The following is a 21,729-nucleotide window of genomic DNA, read 5'->3' as shown; positions in this document are numbered from 1 at the left end:
AAAAACCAAAAGAGAATATCTCCAGCCCCCATTTCCCTTCACGATCCGCAGTCCTAAGATACTGCTCTTCCTTTTCAGCTCATACGCTTTGCTCTCAGCACTGTTTAGGTCCTTATGTAAGCACACTGGCCTCAGCTAACCTCCTCCTAATGTCCAAACGTGTTTCTGTTGTGGCTTCTAGTACTTTACCTTTGTCGGATTTAAAATTTCAATGTGTAGATGCCAAAATCCAGAAGGTCCTCAAATTAAGTGCAGTTTATTCTAGGAATTGAGGGAGTCAGGATTAGGGGGAGGATTAGATCAGTAGGATTTTTGGCTGCGATGGTACAGAACAAGGCTGTTGTTTCTGTTGGTGTTGTGCTTTGGTTACCTGAACATTGAAGTTATTTGAGTTCATCGTTGTTTGGGGGTGACTTCTATTTTTGTTGCTCGTAAACATTTCTTGATGTTCTTATTTTATTTAGTGGATTAAGTTTTAGTGGAAACAGCCTATTGGGCAAGTGGAGTGGTGGAGGAGACTAACAAGGTGACAGTGTCTCTTCTGTGCCTCAAGAAAGGCTCAGGAAATTGTCCCCCTGGGGGAGGAGAAGGAGGAGGAAAGTGAGGTGGGCAAAAGTCATAGCAGCAATGCAAAGCTACAGAAGGAGACACTGAGGAGGCCATGGCAGATTTTGGTCGTTGCTGTGGCAAGGCCAAAGGATACACCTTTCAGAGGAGATCTGCCCAGATTCAGCAGCAGGCCAGCACCCAGACCCCACTGATGCCAGGATCCAGGACCTCTCCTTTACATCTGCTCACTGGTGCACTGAGGTCTGAGAAGGACCTGGAGCTTTGAGTGGAGCATACCCAAGGTTTTGCACTCCCTCTGCTGGCTGCATTTTTGCCGGCTGGTGCCCGCTCTTGATCCCTGATGGAATGCTGAAATCAGTGGGGCCAATCTTGAGCAAACACTGTCACCTTGTTAGTCTCCTCCACCACTCCACTTGCCCAATAGGCTGTTTCCACTAAAACTTAATCCACTAAATAAAATAAGAACATCAAGAAATGTTTACGAGCAACAAAAATAGAAGTCACCCCCAAACAACGATGAACTCAAATAACTTCAATGTTCAGGTAACCAAAGCACAAAAAAAAAAACTCAATTTTATGAGTAATAAAATTAGCATGCCTCCTTTTTAGGGTCCTTGAACACTAAGAAAAAATCCGTGTTGACCGTGCTGTGGAGGTGCGAGTCAGTAAGGAGATGTATTTCTTGCACTTCTTTCCAGAAGGTCATTACTTGCCTTGGGAAGTGGAGACACAGGGGAAATCACAGCAGCATTAAGTCACAGTTAGGTATCTTTTATATCTAGTGAAGAAGACTTGAGCCATGACCAAGAATTCTCTTTGGTTGCCTTCAATGTTATCTGAGTTTTTGTTCTGTGTTAGGCTGAAGAGCAGTAGGTCTCTCTCCAGACTCATTTTTTCTTCTCATTGTTGCCACCTCTTCTCTCAACTTTAGTTTGCTGCGTTCCCTTGAAGTGCTTCCTTGATTTGTATTTTAAAACTCCATCCCCAGCCACCAGTGTCTTGATATCTCGGCCTTCCTCCCCAGGTTAGAGCCTCTGATGGGGTGTCAAAAAACATCTTGCTTTCAGGAGAGTTTTCTCTCTCAAGCCTTATGTTTTCCATCTCTTCCTCTCCTACTTTGGGCCCAGTGGATACCCCTCTAGTAGGTATTGGCTTCCAGTTGTGGGAAGCAGCTTGTGTTTGGCTGAAATCAGATGTTCTGGCCAATGCTGAGAGCAGCCCAGTTACTGGGGTGCATTTTACACCCCTGCAGAACCTGTTACTGTCAGTTCCAGCCATATCCAGGCCAAATCCCCTAAAGACTGCATGACTGGGGAACACTGGCGCACCGTCAGTGGCAAGGGAATCATTACTAGTGTTCAGGGAGTTTCTGAAACTTTTCCTCTCTGCTCTTTAGTTTCGTCTTGCTGCCTGCCTGCACCTGGTAAAAGTTTTCCTGAAATGTTCTCACTCCTCCTGATTTTTTCGTAAGATTTCCACTTTGATAGCAGAGCTCTAAATTGAAATGACCTTTTTGCTTGCTATGAAGTTACTTCTGGTTCCCAGCTAATTTCTTTTACTCATGAATTTATGGTGACTTCTCAGCTACTGCTTCTTATTTGTTGCCAGGTTCAGTTCAGTTGCAAGTAGGGCCACAGCGGGTAGCAGCTTTCTAGAGCTGTGCTCTCACTCTTGGAAGCAGCAGCAAATTAAACTTGGCAGCATGCTTCTCACCAAGGTCTGATTGGAATGGATTGGAGGGTAAGGCAGCAGCAGTTGATTTTGAGTGTGCACACCGAGTGATAGGCTGCTGGAGATGGAAAATGTTAGCCCATTGGTCCTCTTTCATCTACCACAGATGTCAGAGTTACTGAGTCCTTTCTGGGAGCTTCATCCAGTCAGGTTTTCAAAGTTGCAAGCAAATGAGCTTCTGCCATTTCCTTTGGGAAAGTGTTATTTAGAAATACAATTCAGTGTCAGGAAGCAATTCTGAAACTCTCCTTAATTTTTGGTTTTTTTTTGTGTCCTCCCACTAAAATGGGCTTTAACACAAAGAGTCTATTTAAAGTGCCTACTTTTTTATTTTCCTGTGAAGGCTGATGTGGTTTCTAGTTAATGTTTGCACAAGATCATAACCCCTCCGGTTTAAAGGCGAAGAATCACTCTGTTCCCCGTGGTTGCACTGGTACTTTCATTCGTTTACTTGAAGGTCTGTATGAGTTTCATGTAGCTGTACTAAGATAGTATTAGTTATTGGGTTCCCTTCCCAAATGTGTTTTAAAAAGTTGTGCTGAAAAGAACAGGATTTAAAAAGCCTAGCTTAAATCTAGATTGTTTGTGCAGAAGTTTTGGGTTTCTCTTGGTTCTTTGAATGGTGTTGTGTTGTAAACCCAAAGGCATTGTACACCGGTTAGTGTGGTGGGGAGAAAGTAGCAGTCTGATTTCCCCATTGAAAATAAAATGCAAAACCAAACAGCATGAACGCAAATTTCTGCTAATAGAGAGATTTAATGTCCTTGGACTGTGCTGCAGAAAAGAAATATAGAAGAACACTTGTTACTTAGGTGTAATTACTTGCAAGGCAGTGCTATTCTAAAGGGAGTTGATTTTAATGGTTAAATTATACAACACATTTTAAAATTGGTTGGTTTTGCATAGTGTATTGTTGAACCTGTGAATCTCACTAACAGACCAGATTGTTTACCTTCATAGAAATCAGTCAAAACCAAAACAGTTGCATAAGAATAAACCGGCAATTTTTCAGAAGCACGGATCGTCAGGTAGCAGATTCACAAGGGCAGCTGAACACCTCCTGGCATTTTTCTCCATGTCATTTTAGGCATGTTGAATGGGTTATAGCACAGTGTTCAAGGCACTCACCAACAGCACATGGACTCAGACTACTGTTTTTTAAAAACTAGCTTGATTCTAGTTTTTTTGAAAAAATGGACTAGCCTGATTCTAGTTTTACCACAAAATGACTTAACAGGAATCTTCTGTTAATGTCTACCATAGCTTTGATTTAGCACTCATTTTCTTTTGTTAGTAAAAAGGAAACCGAGAGCTTTCAGCAAGATCTGCTTCTTGCATGGCAAAAATAACACATATAAAGCTTCTCAGTTACTAAGTTCATAAACCTCCTTCCGCAGAAATAGGGCATCTCTAGTTGCTTACTCATGATATGATAAGCTTTCACAGGTCACATATAAGTTGTTACTGCTCAGAGCCCCCGAGTTACACCTCTGCTGTTGCACCGCTTCCCAAGTTCCCTCTTTTGCTTTAAAGCTGTGCCAGCAGCATTATAATTTTCTGCAGCGTAGTCTGTCTGGTAGCATCATTTTGCTAATACTTTTGGTCATATATGGGGCTGTATTGTGCATTCCAGATTAGCAAAACTTGCATGCTGTCTTGACGTATCATCCTTATATACTGAAAATGTTGCAGTTTTTTAGGTTCCTAAGCAGAAATTCGGGAATGAAGAGTCAGAAATGAAGTGTGCACTGGGATTTCAGTCAGGCCTCCCTACAGTCCTTTAGAATCACAAGATAATTTAGCAAGGGACTTCTGGAGGTCATCTTGTCCAACTCCCTTTCCAGAGCAGGCTGCCTTTGAAGACGGCTTGGGTCATTGATTTCTGAATACCTCCCAAGATGGAGATTTTACAGCCCTTCAGGACCCCCATTCCAGTGTTTGACCACCTTCATGGGGAACAAGTTTTCCTTATCTAAGGAGAGCTTCTACTTTTACATCTTGTGTCCATTGCCTCTTGTCTATCAATATCTACCTCCAGTAATCTAGTTTTGCCTTCTTTATAGTCTGCTGTGAGGTAAGTGAAGACTTTTAAGACACACACCCCACCCCTTTTAGCAGGACTGAACCAATGTAGCTCCCTCTGCTTTCCTTGTGCATTGTGGGCTCCAGACACCGACTGTCTTAGCATCCATCTACTGGAATTGGTTCAGTTTGTCAGTGTCTTGTCGTGTACTGGAAAACCCCAAACTGGACACCAGTACTCCAAGTGTGGTCTCACAAGTGCCTGACAGAAAAGAATAATCCCTTCCCTTGACCTGCTAGCTGCGTCTGTACTAATGTAGTCAGTATGTACTTGGCTTTCACTGCTGCAAGGGCACACCACTGACCTGTGCAGCTTGTCCACTAAGACCATGGAGTCCTTTTCTGCAGGCCCAGCCAGTCAGTTCCCAGTACCAATGCATGGGGATTGTTTAGAACCAAGGTCATGACTCTGCATTTGCACTTACTGAACTTTGTAGTGTTCCTGACAGCATGATTCTTCCTCCTGTGTATCTGTGGGAAAGTGGCATGTGAGGGTGGGGCGGGTACAGCTCTATTCATACAACAGAACTCTTCATGTAGACAAGACCCTCTGTACTGAGTAGAGCAGATGTTGAACTTGATCAGATGTTTTTTCTCTAGTTTGAACTGCATGGCAATATTCTTAAGGTTCTTATTCTTAATGTATACATACCTCAGGATCAAAGGGCGATTATTTTTTTTCTATTTCCTTTTTTCAAGGAATGCTCGAGGTATTGAAAGAGAATTGGTATTTCAAGCATTTCTTCCAGTCCTGTTCTGCATGGTCAGTCAGTCACATGAACTCTCTTGAGCTCATTCTAGGTTCACTGACTCATGCGGATTTCACTAAGCATCTACATGCTTCTTAATTAGCTTAATAAATTAATCAGAAGTTGCGGTACAGAGCAAAATCTAAGCCGAGCAGCAAGATTTTGAGCAACAGGATGAGAATGGATTTGCTTTTAACAAAACTCCTTGATTCTTTAGTTGCTCATGAAATGTAGCTGAGAGATTAGCATTTGTCACAACTTGTGTCTGGAGCTGTGTACACATATAAGCTCCATATAATGCTACTGAATGTTGCTGTAGATGGAGGAAGCTAAGGCAGAAAGCAAATGCCACCTGCCTATGGCCTCAGAGGATTTGTGGGTCAGAATACTGGCCACAGTTTTCTCCTTGTGCTGCTTATTACACATCACTCAGGTAATTTCTGCCTTTATCATTAGATCCGGCAGTGCTGCAGACGTGCCTGCTTGCTAAATCTCACTGTATCAACACTTAAAATGACTGATTAAAGAAAGATTAATGTCATAGATGTAGCATGGTTGGAGGCCATGGCTAGAAAATCAGTGGAGTATAGCAGTTATTTATGTATTTTCCATGCATGCTTGCTCTCTCAATTTCATTTGTGTTATGCTTTCAAAGCCTACAGAGTCCAGGTTTCTTTAGCTGGACATTTACTTTCTTCAGCTCCATGTTGGGTATATGTTGTATGTCTTTAGCAGTGGAAAATACAGTTGAAACGTCTCTTTCAAGACTGAATAAAACAACAATATGATAAATACCAGTGGCCTGATAAAGTCTTTGAATAAACCTGTAGCCAATTTCTATTTAAAACACTCAGAGGAGTCATTAGTTTGCTTGCAGACCACTTCTAAAGCTAGGCACATGCTGTGTTGTTCTCTGTTACAACATATAAAGAAGTCTTTGCACTCCTCTGTTTTTTCCCTTTAGCTTTTTCTGCCTTGATTGCTTCCATACGTGGAAGGTATTTTGCAGTCACCTATGCAGCAATCTGAGAGAGCAGCTAGTCCAAAAATGCATCTTTGTGTCGCCACCATCACCAGCACTGATGCCTGGTCCACTGTCTGATGATTTCTGACACATTATTGGATCGCGATCAAAATTAACTTAAAAAGACCCAAGAAATGTAATTTTTGGATCTGGTCTGCTATATCAAGTGGCTGCGTGAGCGCTGGAGCCAATGCAGAGGAAGGAGACTTCGGGAGCAAAAGGTGGCCTTTTAGAGGCAGCTCAATTAGATTGGCTTAAATTCATCTGCGCCCTACAAAGTTATGGGTTCATGAAAGTCTGGAACAGGAAAACTTGATAAACACATTAGTAAGTGGTTCTTGAAGGAGTTATGTCCTTTGACTTGGAAACAAATATACTTATATCTGAGTAGGTGCTGGGAAATACATTACAATATTTGTTTTTTCCATGTGACATTTTTTGTGCCAGTCCTTGAACTTCATTATATTTAGAGGATATAATTGGAGTAATATATTACAGGGGAACAGCAATTATAATAGGTCTTAGATATTTCATCTTTTTATGAAGTCACTTTTTTTTTAAATGCTGTTCATTGAGCAGCAAAAAGAGCTGGAAGTCTCGCAAGGAATGCAAAGAAATAAAACCTGGCACAATGAAAGACTCTCAGTACAGTGTGAGTGTTTGTCCTTCAAAATCACAAATCATCTTTCTATTAATTCACTGTAGAATAAGGTCTCCTCAAGATAAGACTCAGCAGTGCTGTGGAGTTGGTATTTAAAGTATGTCCATCTGCATCTAAACGAGTAGCTCCAAGACAATCAGATTATGCAGTAGTTACTTTGGTGAGAATATCGCCTAAGTGGAATGGAAACTTCATTTTGAGTCTAATATTAGACCCTGCTTTGGAAAATTCCTTTTAAATGATCACAAGCTGGGAATAGCAAAAGAATTTAACTTTCGACAGACAGCATTCACCAAGAATTTGTTTTTAACTGCTTATGTTGGGTCCCTGGGAAAGCAGATGTGAAAAACTTACCAAAGTGAATTGACTTGACCTGATGCAATGTTTATATCAGTCGTTGATAAGTTTTCCTCCCTCATCTAGTTTGTTCAGGATATTTTCATTTTTTAAGCATGAGTAAGTCTGGGTTGGAATAGTTTGAATGCTTGTTAGTCTAATAATCTGAGTCTTAAAACATGCAGACATTACTGCCTATAAAGGGGTCTAGGCACAGTTGAACTATTTTGGTTGTCCTCCACAGATGGGGATAAGTATTGGTTTTGAGACTAGCAAAGAAGAATGTGAGATGAGGTTGCTTAACTCCTGATAATTCAGAAAGCGTATTGATATCTGCTGTATTCAAAATGCCACTTTTATTTGATGAACCTTTTCAATGCGTGTTACTTTTTGTGCAGCTTTACAATGGTCTGGCTTTCAATGGCAGCTAGGGAAACTGGCAACCAAGGATATCAAAGGGGATTTGAAGGGTCATGATGATGATGTTGTTTTGTTATTATTATTCCTGTGTTGGAAAGGACTTTAGGAGTTACGCATATTCAGTCACTGTGAATGATGCACAGCTTGGGGATCATTAGAGGCACTAGTATATCTCATCTTAGCTTTTCTCTGTGTTCATCAGACACTGTCACTTTGAATCTTTTAATCAAGTAATTCCTAAATAAGCCCCCTTCCTCCACTGTATGGGGCATTTCTAAATAAATTATTTTTGAGGGAGAAGAAAAAAAGAAACTCGTGGATTGGGCTGACCTATTCTCCCCAGCTCTACCCCATCCACGTGCTTCTGTGGTTTGGCCATTGCTGCTCTTGTTTCCAGGCTTGAGGAGAATATCCACAGCAGCTCGCTGCAAAGGAGCGCTCCAGCCCAGCCTTCCTCTGCCAGTGTGTAAGACAAGTAGTGGAGCAACCGTCAAAAATATAATATAATATAATATAATATAATATAATATAATATAATATAATATAATATAATATAATATATTCAATGCCAGCCTGAGTTTCGCTGAGAAAGACATTAGAAAGACAATCTCTAGCAGTTTTCTTTTAGTGTATTACATGGATTTGTGACCCAGGAATGCATTTCTCAGGCAGAAATCAGATTATAATTTTAAGCATCTGTTAAACTTTGCCTCTTGTTTCATGCATCTTGACACCAGCCTTTTTGTCTTTTATTTATGCCCATGTGTCTATAATTCTGCTATAATTTCTGATCTTTCAGGGATTTCTGAACTGTCTAAATTACTGATGTGTCTCCTTGCAGGCAAGTCTCACCTGGCTATAGTACAAAGAGTAAACAATGAAGGAGAAGGGGATCCTTTTTATGAAGTCCTGGGAATTGTCACTTTAGAAGATGTGATTGAAGAGATCATCAAGTCTGAAATTCTGGATGAAACAGATCTGTACAGTGAGTAGAAATATTTGCAATTTATTGTCTATAGATGAGAGAGAAGACTACATCCAGCAGCAGTTGTGTTTAATAGCTGTGTTTTGAGAGATTTTACATTGCTGATTTGAAATCTCAATGGTCAAATGACCTGCAGATCCTTCAGGTGGTAAAAATAGTTTTTTGCAGCATGGGTACCTCACCTCTTTATGCTGTATTAATTCAGAAACAGGACTGGTTTCTTTACTTGACCCTTCCATCAAGAAGGTTTACATCTGCAGTAATCTCCTGTTCTCCACCATGGGGGCCATGTTAAACCTCAGTGCTCATGACTTCCCACATTTTCTCCACCCTCTCTCTGCCTCAAGGCCTGTAGTCCATGTACTACTGTGCTTTAGCAAAAAGTCAGACAAATACCAGGCCTCAAGGAAGGGGAATGAAGTGTCTCTATTTAGAATCCTTCTCTGTCACTGATTCAGAAGAACTGAGAATGGAAAGTCATCTTCGGGACTGAAAACTAGCATGTCCTAAATGGCTCTTCTTTTTATCACTCAGTACAGCTGCTTCCTTCCTTTTTGTTAACGTGTCTGGAGTGAGATAATGCTGCAGGTCAGTCATTACCTGGGACATCAGAGATCTAGACTCTCTTCTTTCCCGTTTTAGAGTTTTTGTGGTCTTTGGCTGGTTACCCAAAGTGCCTTTGCATCTCCTTCATTCTGCACGATCTGCCCTGTGCACACAGGGCTTCCTTTCTATCGTTTGTCATCAGTCTTATCTGTGCTCTTTGATCACTTGCTGGCAGATGCTATTTTTTACTACGTTTTCGTGTGTAGCACAAGGGTGACTCTGGATTCTGTTGTAATAGAAAAAACAGAAATAATAATTTTGAATATCTTTAACATTGTCCAGCTATCCTTTGGTGTCATTTTCTTTTCTTATGAAAGGGATCTGAATGTTTCTACAGCATCTTTTCCAGGCCAATGCAAGCATTTTCTATCCTCCCTCCAAGCAAAATGCCAAATGCACACTTTACACTGTGGAATAGACATACTTTTACTAAAAGATTGTTATTGCCTGAACTACTTTCTGTATCTGGTCAGTGTTTTATCAGTATCTATGTGCCCAAAGGTTCATGTAAATCACAGTTGTGTTTTACAATACACCAAACAGTCAAATTACTATGCAAATCACATAATTCTAGTTAGTAGCAATTTCTTCTCATACCTTCACAAATGAATTGTTGGGCTAATCAGTTACAACATAATGCTTTTAGCACGATGAATTCAGACTTTCTTTTATACTGAATATCCTATTTTTGACTTATCACCTTTGAGATATTTCCAAGTTTCTGTGAGTGAAAAGACATTGCATATGCTTTTCAATGTTGTTTTTTCCCCCTTGTTTTGTTAAGAGAAACCACATAGATCATGCCGTGCTGTTCTTCAGGACAAAAAAACGCTTTGATCATTAATAGCATGTTAGAGGGCAAGGAAATGAGAACTTAATTTTACTATCTGAAGACTTCATAAATTAACAAAACAGATCTGATGAACCTGAGTTCATTTGAAACTTTCCTTCCTGAGAAGGTTTTACTGTTGAAAATTCCTGATTCGGAACAGGAGGGAAACTTCACTTCCTACGCTTCCTGGAGAATGCAGGATGCCATGTACCACAAAGATGAGCTTTTGGTTTCTTTATGAAGCGTTGGACTTCATTCCACTGTTTAGACTGAAGGAGAATGTAGCAGTAAAGAGAAAGCAGGAATCCACAGAAATGTGGTAGGTTTTGAATTTGGGCAGACTGATGTGCTGTAACCACTTCCAGTTGATGTAGTGATGGGAGCACCTTATTGTCCACAATATGTTAAGGCAGCTCATATTTAATGTTGATATGAGTTTGTCAGTGACAGTAACCCCATCTAACACTAGAGTTCTCTGATGCTGTTGTTCTAAGACCAAGCTGGCGTGTTTAGTTCAGACCAAGCCAACTTGAAACCTTTGGATTGATTTGTTCTATGCTAGATGTTTACTTAAAAGTAGACCTTCTGAAAAACGTTGGCAGTGTTGTTACACCTTTGTTCTGAGGTTTTAAAAATGTTTTATTTTACTATGATGGAAACTTGAAATTTGATGAAATGACTGACCTTGGTGTTGGAGCTGTGCCTTTCTGCCGCTTCCGTGAAAATCGGTTTGAACTGTGTTAGGGTAGAAGCAATTGTAGGTGAACAGTTTTTGCTGAAAGCTGCTCTCACTGCTGAAGCTCTGCAGCTGATTTTCTTGAGGATTGCATGCCAAATAAATGTGTGGTATTTCCTCAGCTTGCTCTAGTCTGCTCAGTCTTATGGCTTGCACAGATGTTGGAAGCAAGGTAAAGATGGGAGCAAGAAAAATTGTTAAGTCTGACCTGTCAGGATCTGGATAGACTGAGTACTTCTGAGCATGGAACTTTGTACTGGGGATGCTGATGGGGTGAAGAGAAGAGGTTTCTGTCATGACACAGGTAGGCTCTGACTATGTCCCAGCCAGTGACATGATGAGAAGCTGTCAGTGCGTTTGGCTCTTAGTAGTGGAAAGTTGGAGCATTTTTTCATGGCTGACACACTACAGGAGTCTGTTCTGCACTCTCATGGCCTAGACATGGTGGAAGAGCATTTCTCAGCCTTCTCAGAAGCCCAGGAGAGAAAACTGTATGTTCTGCATTGGCCTCAGACTGCGGAGTCTGCTTGAGGAACATAGAATTCACAATTCTGACCTGGGTTTGACTAGTGGCCCGTCTTATTTAGCTGTTTGTAATTGAAAACTAATCATCCCCTCAGCGCAGCTGGGATGCTGCTGTTTTTCACACATGTGGATTCAGAGAGGGTTTGCTCTAGGTAAAATCTGGGATTTTTCTACAAATGAAATACCTTAACACACATGTATTCTGTGTGTTGTGTGGAGAAATAGTCTGGTTGGAAGCATCAGCTTGCATTGCATTTTTACGTCCTCACCGGCATGCTGTCCAGCAGTCTGTCTCAGCAAAGACCACTGCTGGCAAACCCATGCTAGAGGGGTGTTCGAGGAGCGTGTTTCTCGCAGAGCTGCACTGCTGCAGCTGTGATAGCTTTCACCTAATGACTTTTTTTTTTTAGCCTTGGCAAGTCACTTCCCTGAGGGGAAGACCACGTGTTACCTGAACATTCCTATTTCCAAACAACTGTCAAAGCAGGTATGTTAAATATATGTGCTAGTAAACTCTGTATCACTTTTCCCATTTAAACCACCAAGCTACAGGAATAAAAATTGTTTGCTCTAATAAGTATTTCCACTGTCATCCAGTGAAAATGTAGCAACATAGAAAAGGTTGTGCAACGCCAGTTTGCCCGGCAAGACCTACAGATACTGGCATGGTGCACATCAGTATCCTATGCCAGGAAAGCAGAGATTTGTGTAGCTGGAATCTAATCTGTAGATACATGATGGTGGTTGCCACCCATTAGAAAATGATGCTTTGACCCTGTTGGATTAGGACTGTGGACTTGATAACCTTCCGCTGTCTAGGCTTCTTGCGATAGGCTGCAGGAATCCTTATGGGAAGCTACTGTAAGCTATTTAAGAGCTTCATGTTTAGTCCTACTGACTTTTTGTCACTTGCCAAAACATGCGTGATACACAGAGCAACCTGGTTTTCTCAGGAAGGAACAAAAAGAACTGACAAAGCTAAATTAGTTCATTCCTGAACCTGTTTTAAAAACCGAAACAAATTCACAGGCTTAAAAAGACCTTTGCATTGTGTGGGACATAGGCTGTCAGCCTGGATGAGAGAATCACTGGTGACATGAGTAAGAAGGGGACATGAGGTGTGCTAGGTGAGACTGGCATCCACCTCTGATTGCCTTGAGATACTGAGTATGGGTACAGAGTATGGGTACTGAGTATGGGTACAGAGTCAGTGCATCTAGTCCTCTGGGAATTAGGCTTTCTTTTCCTAGAGTATCTGATAGATGCACATCTCAAGCAGTTGCTTGTCTCTGTCCTTGTGTAGTTCTTGTGTGCCAGACAGAACCACACTTCCATTTGATAAAGTGGTTTTATGCTCATGCACTTCTCTGGAGCTCATTGCAGATGTCTCCTCTATCCTAAAGATAAAGGGACAAAAAGGGAGAAGAGAACAAGAACGAGAACCTTCCCAGAACGTTGTCAGGATGCTTTTGCTACACCCATCAGTCTCATCTGAATGTGTGATCCTGAGGTTTGACCTCCCCATTCTGTAGCTCTGTCCTGTCCAAGCTGGCTCCTGCAAGTAAATTAATGCAATTATTTATGGCGTTATACATCAGGCCTGGAAGTTCAGGAATGTTACGAAAGAGATCACAACCTTACTTGTATTTCAATCCCTCCTCTTTTTTGAGTTCTTTCTCTCAGCCCAGGAGCTTATGGTCAGCCTTGCTGCCTCTGATTTGAAGGAAAAGTCTAAATATTTGCAGAACCTAGTGAAGATAGTCGCAATACTTGTTGATATCTCAGCAAAAGTTATACTGAGGGTATCCCTTACGCATCACATTGTTTGTGTTGCGGAGCCAAACAGCATTGCTGCACTCCGTAAGCGGACATCATCTCAGCATGCCAACATAATTTCAACACCCAGGTCTCCATCTCACATGCTGTAGAGAGGACAGACGGGAAGTACCTGGTCCAGGTTCAGCTACTGTCAACATCCAATTCTTGGTTGCTATGTCTTACAAGACATTTAGAAGATGTTTGGATAGTGAAGAACAATTAAGACCATCCTTTACAAAAATAAGCCAAGAATAATGGCTTTAAGCCATATTGTTCTGCTCATACTGTGTAACATTTTTCTTGGGGGAAGGTTTCTGGACAAGCTGCCAAAGAAACAGTAGGAGGAGTTGAAATTGCACATCATTTGATTAAGAGCCTAGGTCTCTTACCTTGATGACTGATGCAGACGGAAAGATTTAAGACATCCTCCTGTGGTGTGATGCTGGCACTGTTTTCAAGTAGCAGAAGTGCAGTGTGAAGCCTGCGATGGTACAGCTCATTCATATGAGAGATAGATGCTTTACTGTGCTGCTGAACAGACATTTCCCAGTCCCAGGGCCAAAACTTGTACTTTGTGATTTTTTGCCTCCCTGAAGAAAGCAATGACAGAGCTTGTAAGATAGCATCTCAGCTACAGCACTGTAAAAATGGCATTCTCCGAGCTTTTCAGAAAAAAGCACCGTTTGTATTCTTCTTACAAGAGGCAGGACCTGGTGAGAGCTTCTGAGGGACTTCTATTCACTTCCTATTGGTTTGGTATCCATCTTTCCTTTAGCTGCAAGTACAGATGAAGTCTGTCTTAGACTATATTACTAAGGCAGTGATTGGTTTTGTCTGTAACCACTCCCTTGCATAGTTTCTATTCCTGCTTTTGGAAGATGAACTGCAGTCTCTGAAGTAGTCCAGGTCTTGGGTAAAGTACCACTAGGGTATGAGGCTTCTGGTTTCAAAGAAGATAAAGGGCATGGTTTGTCGTTGTTCACCATGTACTTGGGAATGAGTATCTCAAATTTTCTGATTTGCACTGCTCACCAAATGAGGTTTAAATATCTGGAGTGGAGATGTTTACTGTCACTGCAGTGTTGTTGTTGAGTCTGTGATAGTCGTGTAGTGGGAGGCTTGTCCATGGAAACTGAGGATGTAAATTCATTCATATCTAAAAGGCTAGGTGACTTGGGCAAATCTTTCTAGAAATCTGTTAATTACCAGTATTGTGCATTTCCAAGCCTCATACTCAATTGCTCTGAGCCTTATGTAGTGTGTAGCATATATTTGGACACCTACAGGACTCCAGATCTCAGTGGCTTTCTTGCTATGGTACATCACTTTAATCATCTTTGCAGGCACAACCCAAAATCTGACAACCAGTAACTGGGAGTAAGCATGAGGTTTCAGTGTTAGCTTCACCTACATCTCTTTGTGTGCTTGTCTGAATTCTCTGCAGTGAATCAGTGTACCAGAACTGCCTGTGACCCCGCAAAAGTCCAGTCGTTTTAGACCAGTGGCTGGGGGTTGTACAGACAATTAGCTGTAGTTTTTTCAGTATCTTTCCCCATTAAGACCCTAGAACCTGAGCCCCTGTAGATCTGAGGGGACTACAGTAATTACCTCAAGACCTGTGTCTCCTGCAGTAAACGGTGAAGCTCAGAGCTGGCTGACAGCATTCCACTGCTTATAGCCAGTGCCACCTTACGCACTACATCAGCAGAGAAGAGCAAGACTCTGCCATATGAGCACAGATCTCTTCTCCCTGGAACTGATGTATACTATACTCCAATATGCCTGTAGCTCTCTGCTTACCTGGTTTCCTAGACATTTTGGCAGATTAGTTCGGAGGATGGATGGTAATAGTTCGGTTGCTTGTGCCTCTGCAACTCCATCTTTCATGTTGCCTTCCACAAATGAGAATTCCCCACCACGAAGCCTGTTCTAAGACAGAGATGAATCAAGTGGCAAGTATTTAGCTAAACAAAGGACACCAGTCCCGGATCACTAGGAAGTGCAGAATCCCATATCTGAACTCCTGAAGCTACTCTGTACTTCACTCTGGCTTCAGTGTCTATAAAGCAGCCGGAGATTCCCACCTCCAGGCTGTACAGCTCACAAGCCTTTGCTGAAGTTTGAACAGGATGATAGAAACCACATAAGCTAGGCGTTGGGAGTTACTTGGATCAAAGGCATTACAGATTTTGCCAAGGCTGTGAAAAGTCAGTGAAGCCATGGTACTGCATAAGAAATATGACATTGTATATTTAGTCTATGTACTTGCTGGGAATTTTCTAAGGGAATGTATATGAAAAAATAGCTATCACAGATATTCTTGTAGAACAACACCTTTTGATCACCAGTAACGCTGAGCAGGGCTCCTCCTCTGCACCTAGAAATGTACGTGCGTCTTGTATGTAATATGTGGAGCTGCTCTGCACTTAGATATTTGCAAGCACTGAAGTGACAGAGACTGTGGGTGTCTGGGTCTGGAGGACAAAGGTTCCTGGCTGAACAAGCCAGCATCACAGCTGGCTGGTTGTCTCTAGTTTGTGCTGTGTGCTGATGAGCAGAGCTTTACATGCATTGCAAAGGGTTCTATCTGCACCTTGTGCTCTGGGTGGCCGTCCTGGCTGACTCCATCCAGCACGGTTCGTGTTGGATCCCATTCTAACAGAAATCACTTCCTTCCTTTCTTTTCCCACCCTCCCTTCCCCAGCTGATAACAAGACGAAAAAGAAGGTAGCTCATCGGGACAGGAAGCAGGACTTCTCTGCCTTCAAGCAGACAGACAGCGAGATGAAGGTTAAAATATCACCGCAGCTCCTCCTGGCAATGCACCGGTTCCTGGCAACAGGCAAGTGCGGGTTATCTTTTTTGCGATCATGCCAGAACCTCGGAGGCAGTTTTGTCAGCAAAGGCTGGTGAGGTGGGTCGGACAGTGCAGGCGGGAAGGGAGGCTGGATTGTGGGGTGACAAATAATACCACTGTTGTGTTTTTCTTTTTAAATTCTCTCCTCTCCTGTGTTCAGTGTCGGCATGAACCCTCTGAGACATTTACCAGGGGTGGACCAGTAACTTTAAATTGGTCTGAAAGGTAAGGATGAATGCCAAGTGCCGCACTGCATGTCTAGAGTCCGTCAGATTAACGACTAGCAAGTACACCCCATTAGGAAGAGCTCAGGGAAAAAAGCAAAGAGGACTCAATACCACTGGCCAGCTGACTGTAATTGCACTCTGGCGCCTTCTCCAGAAAGAGATGCTGGACTTTTTGCAGGAAGGTCTAAACCTGTTCCATGAGACTTTTTGACTCCAAGTGAAAAACTCTCCTGACACATTTAATGCAGACTGCGCAGGCGGTTGAACTGTACTGTTAAAAATGGATTTCTGGCTGGCTTGTGTGACCTCCGTTGATGACTTCAGGTTTCAGAGAACAGTTATCTCCATCTCAGAACACCTTGATGTTTTAGCCCTGGTGGGCAGTCTGGCAGAGCGGCCAGGGCCTTGAATGTTCTCTTGCAGCTGATGTTGCCTTTCATCGTCAAGTTGGTCCCTTCATCTCAGGGATGAGACCTGTTAACAGGAGAGCTTGTGGAAAACATACCTTCCTATTGCTTGTGCTGTTTCTCTTTAACATGTAAAGACTTCTCACATGCAAGCCTTTCAGATGGGCACCTTTCACTACTATGTTCAACAAGTTTGCCAGCTCCAGTTGGAAATAAGTACTTCCCCTCCTCTAAGATGTCTAGATGCTTCTAGTCCACCTTCATGCTTTATTTTGCCTCTGTGACTTAAAGGAAATGCGTTACGTGATCGGTTATCACATCTCAGCTGAGGGGCAGTAGTTCCTTAAAAGGCTTGGACTCCTACAGCTCATGTGCATGTGAGCATGTCCTTGGTGAAAGGAAGCAGTTCAACAGGAAGATGCGGATTTGACAGCAAGCAAGGCATTGTTCACGTAGTGGTACAAGACTTGATGGAGTTCCCTAAACACCTGCTCAACAGACATAGTCTTATGGTGCTGCTTCTCAACTTGTTTTGTGGATGAAAGGATTGTGTAGCTTAGATCCAGGCCTGGCTGTGAAGCCACTGTTAAATAAGATGAAAGCTACAGTTTGGTTTTCTCTGTTCTAAACTGAGAATAGTATCTTTAGCAGATGAAAGGTACTGGGTCATATTCTGAAATGAGGTGTTAGGAAAGCTTATCAATTTGCATGTGTAAATCTCAACGTCCCTGGCTTAACTCTCCCACACAAGGATGAGCTTTCCTGCTTCAAACAACTCCTGTTCAGAACACTGAAGAGCAAGTAGATAGGGGATATGTTCTGTGTATCAGGCATTAATACCACATGGTTTGAACTGACCTGCGCTGTCTCTCACTTTGAGTAACTCTTCCCATGTGAACCATGGCAGCCCCAACTGTGTCTTTGATTTACATGGAGCATCTGTCTAGGGCAACTTTCTAGGCCCCAAACAGTGTGTTGTGTTTTGTTTTGTTTTTAAATAAGTGCAATAAATGCGGTAACTTTAATACCTTTTGAAGAAGGAAACAACAAATTCAAAGGTTCTCTGTGCCCCAATTGTAAAACTCTTCCATTTATACAGCTCTCCAGTGAGCCAACACAACTGTGACTCTGAACTCTCAAGAGGGCAAAGACTGCTTTTTTTTTACCCTTTCAGATGAAAACATGGGGTTTTTTTGTTTTGACAAAACAACAGAACTGAAAGTTGAGGCATTCCTGGTTTTTTTCCCCACTTACAAATCTAACAGTCTCAAAAGACAGAAAGCCTGCAATTCCATAATGGATATCTCTGCATCTGTGTGTCTTTTATAGACAAATGCTTATTAATGAGTATTGCTAACTTCTTGCCAGGCATATGAAGTGTAATGCCAAGTCATATCTTGTGTTATAGAAGTAGAAGCCTTTGGTCCATCCCAGATGTCAGAGAAGATCCTTCTCAGGCTGCTAAAACATCCCAACGTCATCCAGGAGCTGAAATACGATGAGAAGAACAAGAAAGCCCCAGAACACTACCTCTACCAGCGAAACAAGCCTGTCGACTACTTTGTTCTCATTTTGCAGGTCAGACATACGATTATGTAGATATGTGCAAAATCCTGCATCTCCTGACATATCCCTCTCTGTACCTCTTCCAGTTGTTGTTTTTCTTCTTTCAAACATGGGAATGGATCTATGGCTCCTGGGAACTGCTTCTGCCTCCTTTATGGCCTTGCCAACCTTGAAGAGCTCACTCAGCTGCTTTCGGCATTGGTTAAACCAGTTGTGAAGGGTAGTGAAGGCACTTGCCACTTTCAGTCATCTGTTTGAAAGTTACTTATGGTTTAGATGCCACTAGGATAGGCGGTACAAAGGAATCCCTGTGTACGGCTGACATTGCTTGGAAAACAAAGGTGCAAAAAATCACACGTCAAAGGAGTTTGTCCAGCATGCTTTCTCGATTGTGGTTTTTTTCTTTTGCAAAAGGAAGCATGAAAAGTTTGACAGCTTAGAGAAATGACGTTTTCCAGTGCCATTTTGATGTTTGCGCCTTTGGTGTTGTGGGAAGCACAGGTTTTGGTGGGGACATTGTGCACTGAACTTCTGCCCCCTCCTGCCACAGCCCTTGCTGTGCCTGGGCACCCTTCCATCCAAGCACTTGTCCTGCCCTGAGATCACTGCATTTGGGTGATTCTTAGATTGGAGCCCTGGGTGATGTTTAAGGACTGTATCCTGCTTTTCTGTGCAGGATTGCTTCCAGTACTGATAAGTCCCAGGTTTTGTTATTGCTGGAATGCTTGAGTGGCAAAGTAAAGCTTTATATAGAAACCTAGCTTCAATCTAACACTGTTTGAGCAGGAACAGTCCTTTAAGAGAGATTTTGCTGGGAAGATGCTCATGTTTTTATCCTGGATAACTGAAACCAGTTTTGGTTATAAAAGCACAAGCATCATAGCTAAAGTAGTAACACAGGGCTTAGAGTCTTGCTTAATGTGGCTTTAAAAAAAATAAAAAGGGAAAGGAGTTTAAACAATATCAGTGATAAACTATGAAGAAGGCACTGGAATGCGATATTGTGGATTCAATTTAGTTCTCTTTTAAAACAGAACTCGGGCTTTTTTTGGAGTATTTAAGCAGCCAATGGTAGCTCTTTGTTCTTTCTTATGGGCTGAATTGTTGCAATCTGCAATAGCCCAGAGGCAAGGTAATGCTCCTTGAATGAGGTAATGTTGCAAAGATATAAATGGAGGACATGTGCGATTCAAAAGAACAATCAGTTCTTTCCGAGCTATTTTTCAATCAATAAATATTTAGGAGCAGCAATATGCTGACTCTCTAATGCATTTGGAAAAATCAGTCTTGCGGTAGGTACATGCTGTAAAAATGGTAAGAAGGTTAGTTCAGCTAGGATCAAGAGGGGATGAATATTCTGCCTTTGTTACTTATATGGTCTCTTGTTACTTAAATGGTCTTGGACTCATTCTTTGTCTCTTGATGTGAGAGAATATCTTTACAGTAAAAGCAAGTAAATTTATATTCTGTGCACTAAATTTGCCAATATGATTGCTGCAGAGTTACTGTTTTAGCTGGAGTGTCACCTGTTTGCGACAGCTTTGCTCTTGGCTCATGGGAAGTTCTTCTGTAGCAGTTTGAGATTTGCTTTTGAGACTGTGTTTTTTTAAAAATTCCTGTTCAAACATTAAATGGCAGAAGACCAGAAACCATACGTGCATGCATTTAAACAGAGCAGAACACATCTAGTAGCATGCATGGGGAATTCTTATCTGCTTTTCAGCTGCTGTGACTATGCCAAGCATACCTGGTCTTCACATGACCAGCCCTGGGAAGTTTGGAGATCCTGTGTGTGCTGGTAGGGCAATACTCTTGGAACTGAAATTCAACTCCTACTGCTAAGTACTAGTTTGTAGGGTTTTAGCTACTAACTCCAGACTGTATGTAAAGATCAAAGCTCCCTTATGTATGTGTTTTGGACACATAGCCTTGGCTGGTGAATAACTACCAGCAGTAAGTAGTTTTAGGGCTTTGTTTATAACCAGTCTTTGCCTGGGCAACGAAATTGTACGTTTTGGAGGGCTTATAATGAACAAATAAGCTACTTATTTGTGTGGTAGAGTGAAATTGGTTTTAAAAGGGATTATATGAAGTTGTTGCTTGTGATAGCAGGAAAGTAGATTTGTGAGCTAGGCACTCTCTTCGTTCTAGGTAGATTTTTTGTTTCTCATCTGGGCCAGTTAGTTGAACTGACTTGGTATCAGGGCTCATGCAGGCTGAGTTAATTTTCATGGTTTTCTGCCCCAGTACAGTGCTGTAAAGTTAAAGACAGGATTATTTATTTTAAAATGGTGCTTAATGAAATAAACACATAGAAATAGAGTCTACTGTTTGGACTTATTTTGACTTGTTTGTCTCTGGCTGATGTTCAGTCTGCTTAGTACCCATGGGTTGGGCAACTGTCTGCCCTTTCCAGCCTAGCCAGAGGGAAAGCATTGCAGGTAATTATATGTTTGTCTGAAATCCCAACCTTTGCATAGTTCAGCTTGAAAGCTGCATGAGATTTCCACAGTGGTGTGCTCTAACTCTCAGCGCAGTACCAGTAAGGATGGAGGGAGAAAACTAGGCCCCATTAATTAGGAAGCTAATTGATTTTGGCCACTTGTATGCTAAAGCAACTGGAGTGGTTACAGCAGTGTTAGGTATGGTGGGTTCTGTTCTAGAGTGCTTTAAATAATATTAGCAGGTGATGTTAAATACTTGGTTCAGCCCACATCAGAAATGGGTGCACGTGTGTGGCAGCGTGGTTTTGTACAGCTTGGGAAGCACTGAGGGTCCTTCTAGCCAAGACCCTGTGAAAGAGCAGGCTCTGAAGTTAAGGATGCTGCAGTAGGTAAAACTGCTAGAAACCAAAGAAACCAAAGTAGCACCAAGACTGTTCCTTCCGGAGTAAGGGTTTGTTTCTGTGGGAATCTCATCGGTGAAGACAGACACCCTCGTTGTGTGTTGTCTCCCATCTCCCTTTTCTGTGTTTGTGTTAGAGAGAACTTGATGTAAATGTGAGCTTTGGCCCAAAATCTCCAAGTGTCTCAAGCCCCCAGGTGACTGTGCTATGTAGAAGCCTGTTGTGATACTGGGGGTGGTGGTGGTGGTATTTTTTTCACTGTGGATTGAGGGAAAGCAACCTGTAAGCGCTCAGAGCAGAGCAGTAGTACCAGCCCAAAGGGCTGTAGTGATCCTGCTCCTCTACAGAGACTTAGACTGGCCATAGAGCACCAGAGACTGGGATATTTCAGGGAACAAGAGAGTGTTGCCCTCCAGGGTCTGTCTCTTTTCAGGTGCCATTAGAAATTGCAGAGACCATGACACTGCTTAGAAGCATCAGGCAAAATGAGCTTTCAGGGCTTAAGTCTGGTCTTGTCCCTTGAGACCTGCGGGCCCTTTTAATTGCAGCTCTCTCTCATTTTCCTTAACAGGGGAAAGTGGAAGTGGAGGCTGGGAAAGAGGGGATGAAGTTTGAAGCTGGTGCTTTTTCCTACTATGGGGTGATGGCCCTCACAGCATCGCCAGGTACGTCCTCTTACCTTCTGCTTCTGGAATGTGATCCTGCACAAGCCTGCCTCTCCTGCGTGTGCAGCGTGAGGACACTGCGCAGGG

The 21,729-nt window shown here is 42.3% G+C and overlaps 1 protein-coding gene across 1 annotated transcript in view; it reads left to right on the top strand.

The window, feature by feature from the left end:
- Positions 1–21,729, top strand: part of CNNM2 (cyclin and CBS domain divalent metal cation transport mediator 2) — a 123,643-nt gene that overhangs the window by 84,984 nt on the left and 16,930 nt on the right. Inside the window, 4 exon segments of the mRNA XM_009561483.2 lie at positions 8,415–8,558; positions 15,780–15,917; positions 17,975–18,144; positions 21,549–21,642. Coding sequence (XP_009559778.2) covers positions 8,415–8,558; positions 15,780–15,917; positions 17,975–18,144; positions 21,549–21,642 — 546 coding nt within the window.

The sequence above is a fragment of the Cuculus canorus genome, chromosome 7 (assembly GCF_017976375.1).
Source record: "Cuculus canorus isolate bCucCan1 chromosome 7, bCucCan1.pri, whole genome shotgun sequence".
Classification (NCBI taxonomy): domain Eukaryota; kingdom Metazoa; phylum Chordata; class Aves; order Cuculiformes; family Cuculidae; genus Cuculus; species Cuculus canorus.
This window is presented reverse-complemented; position numbering and strand designations above follow the sequence as displayed.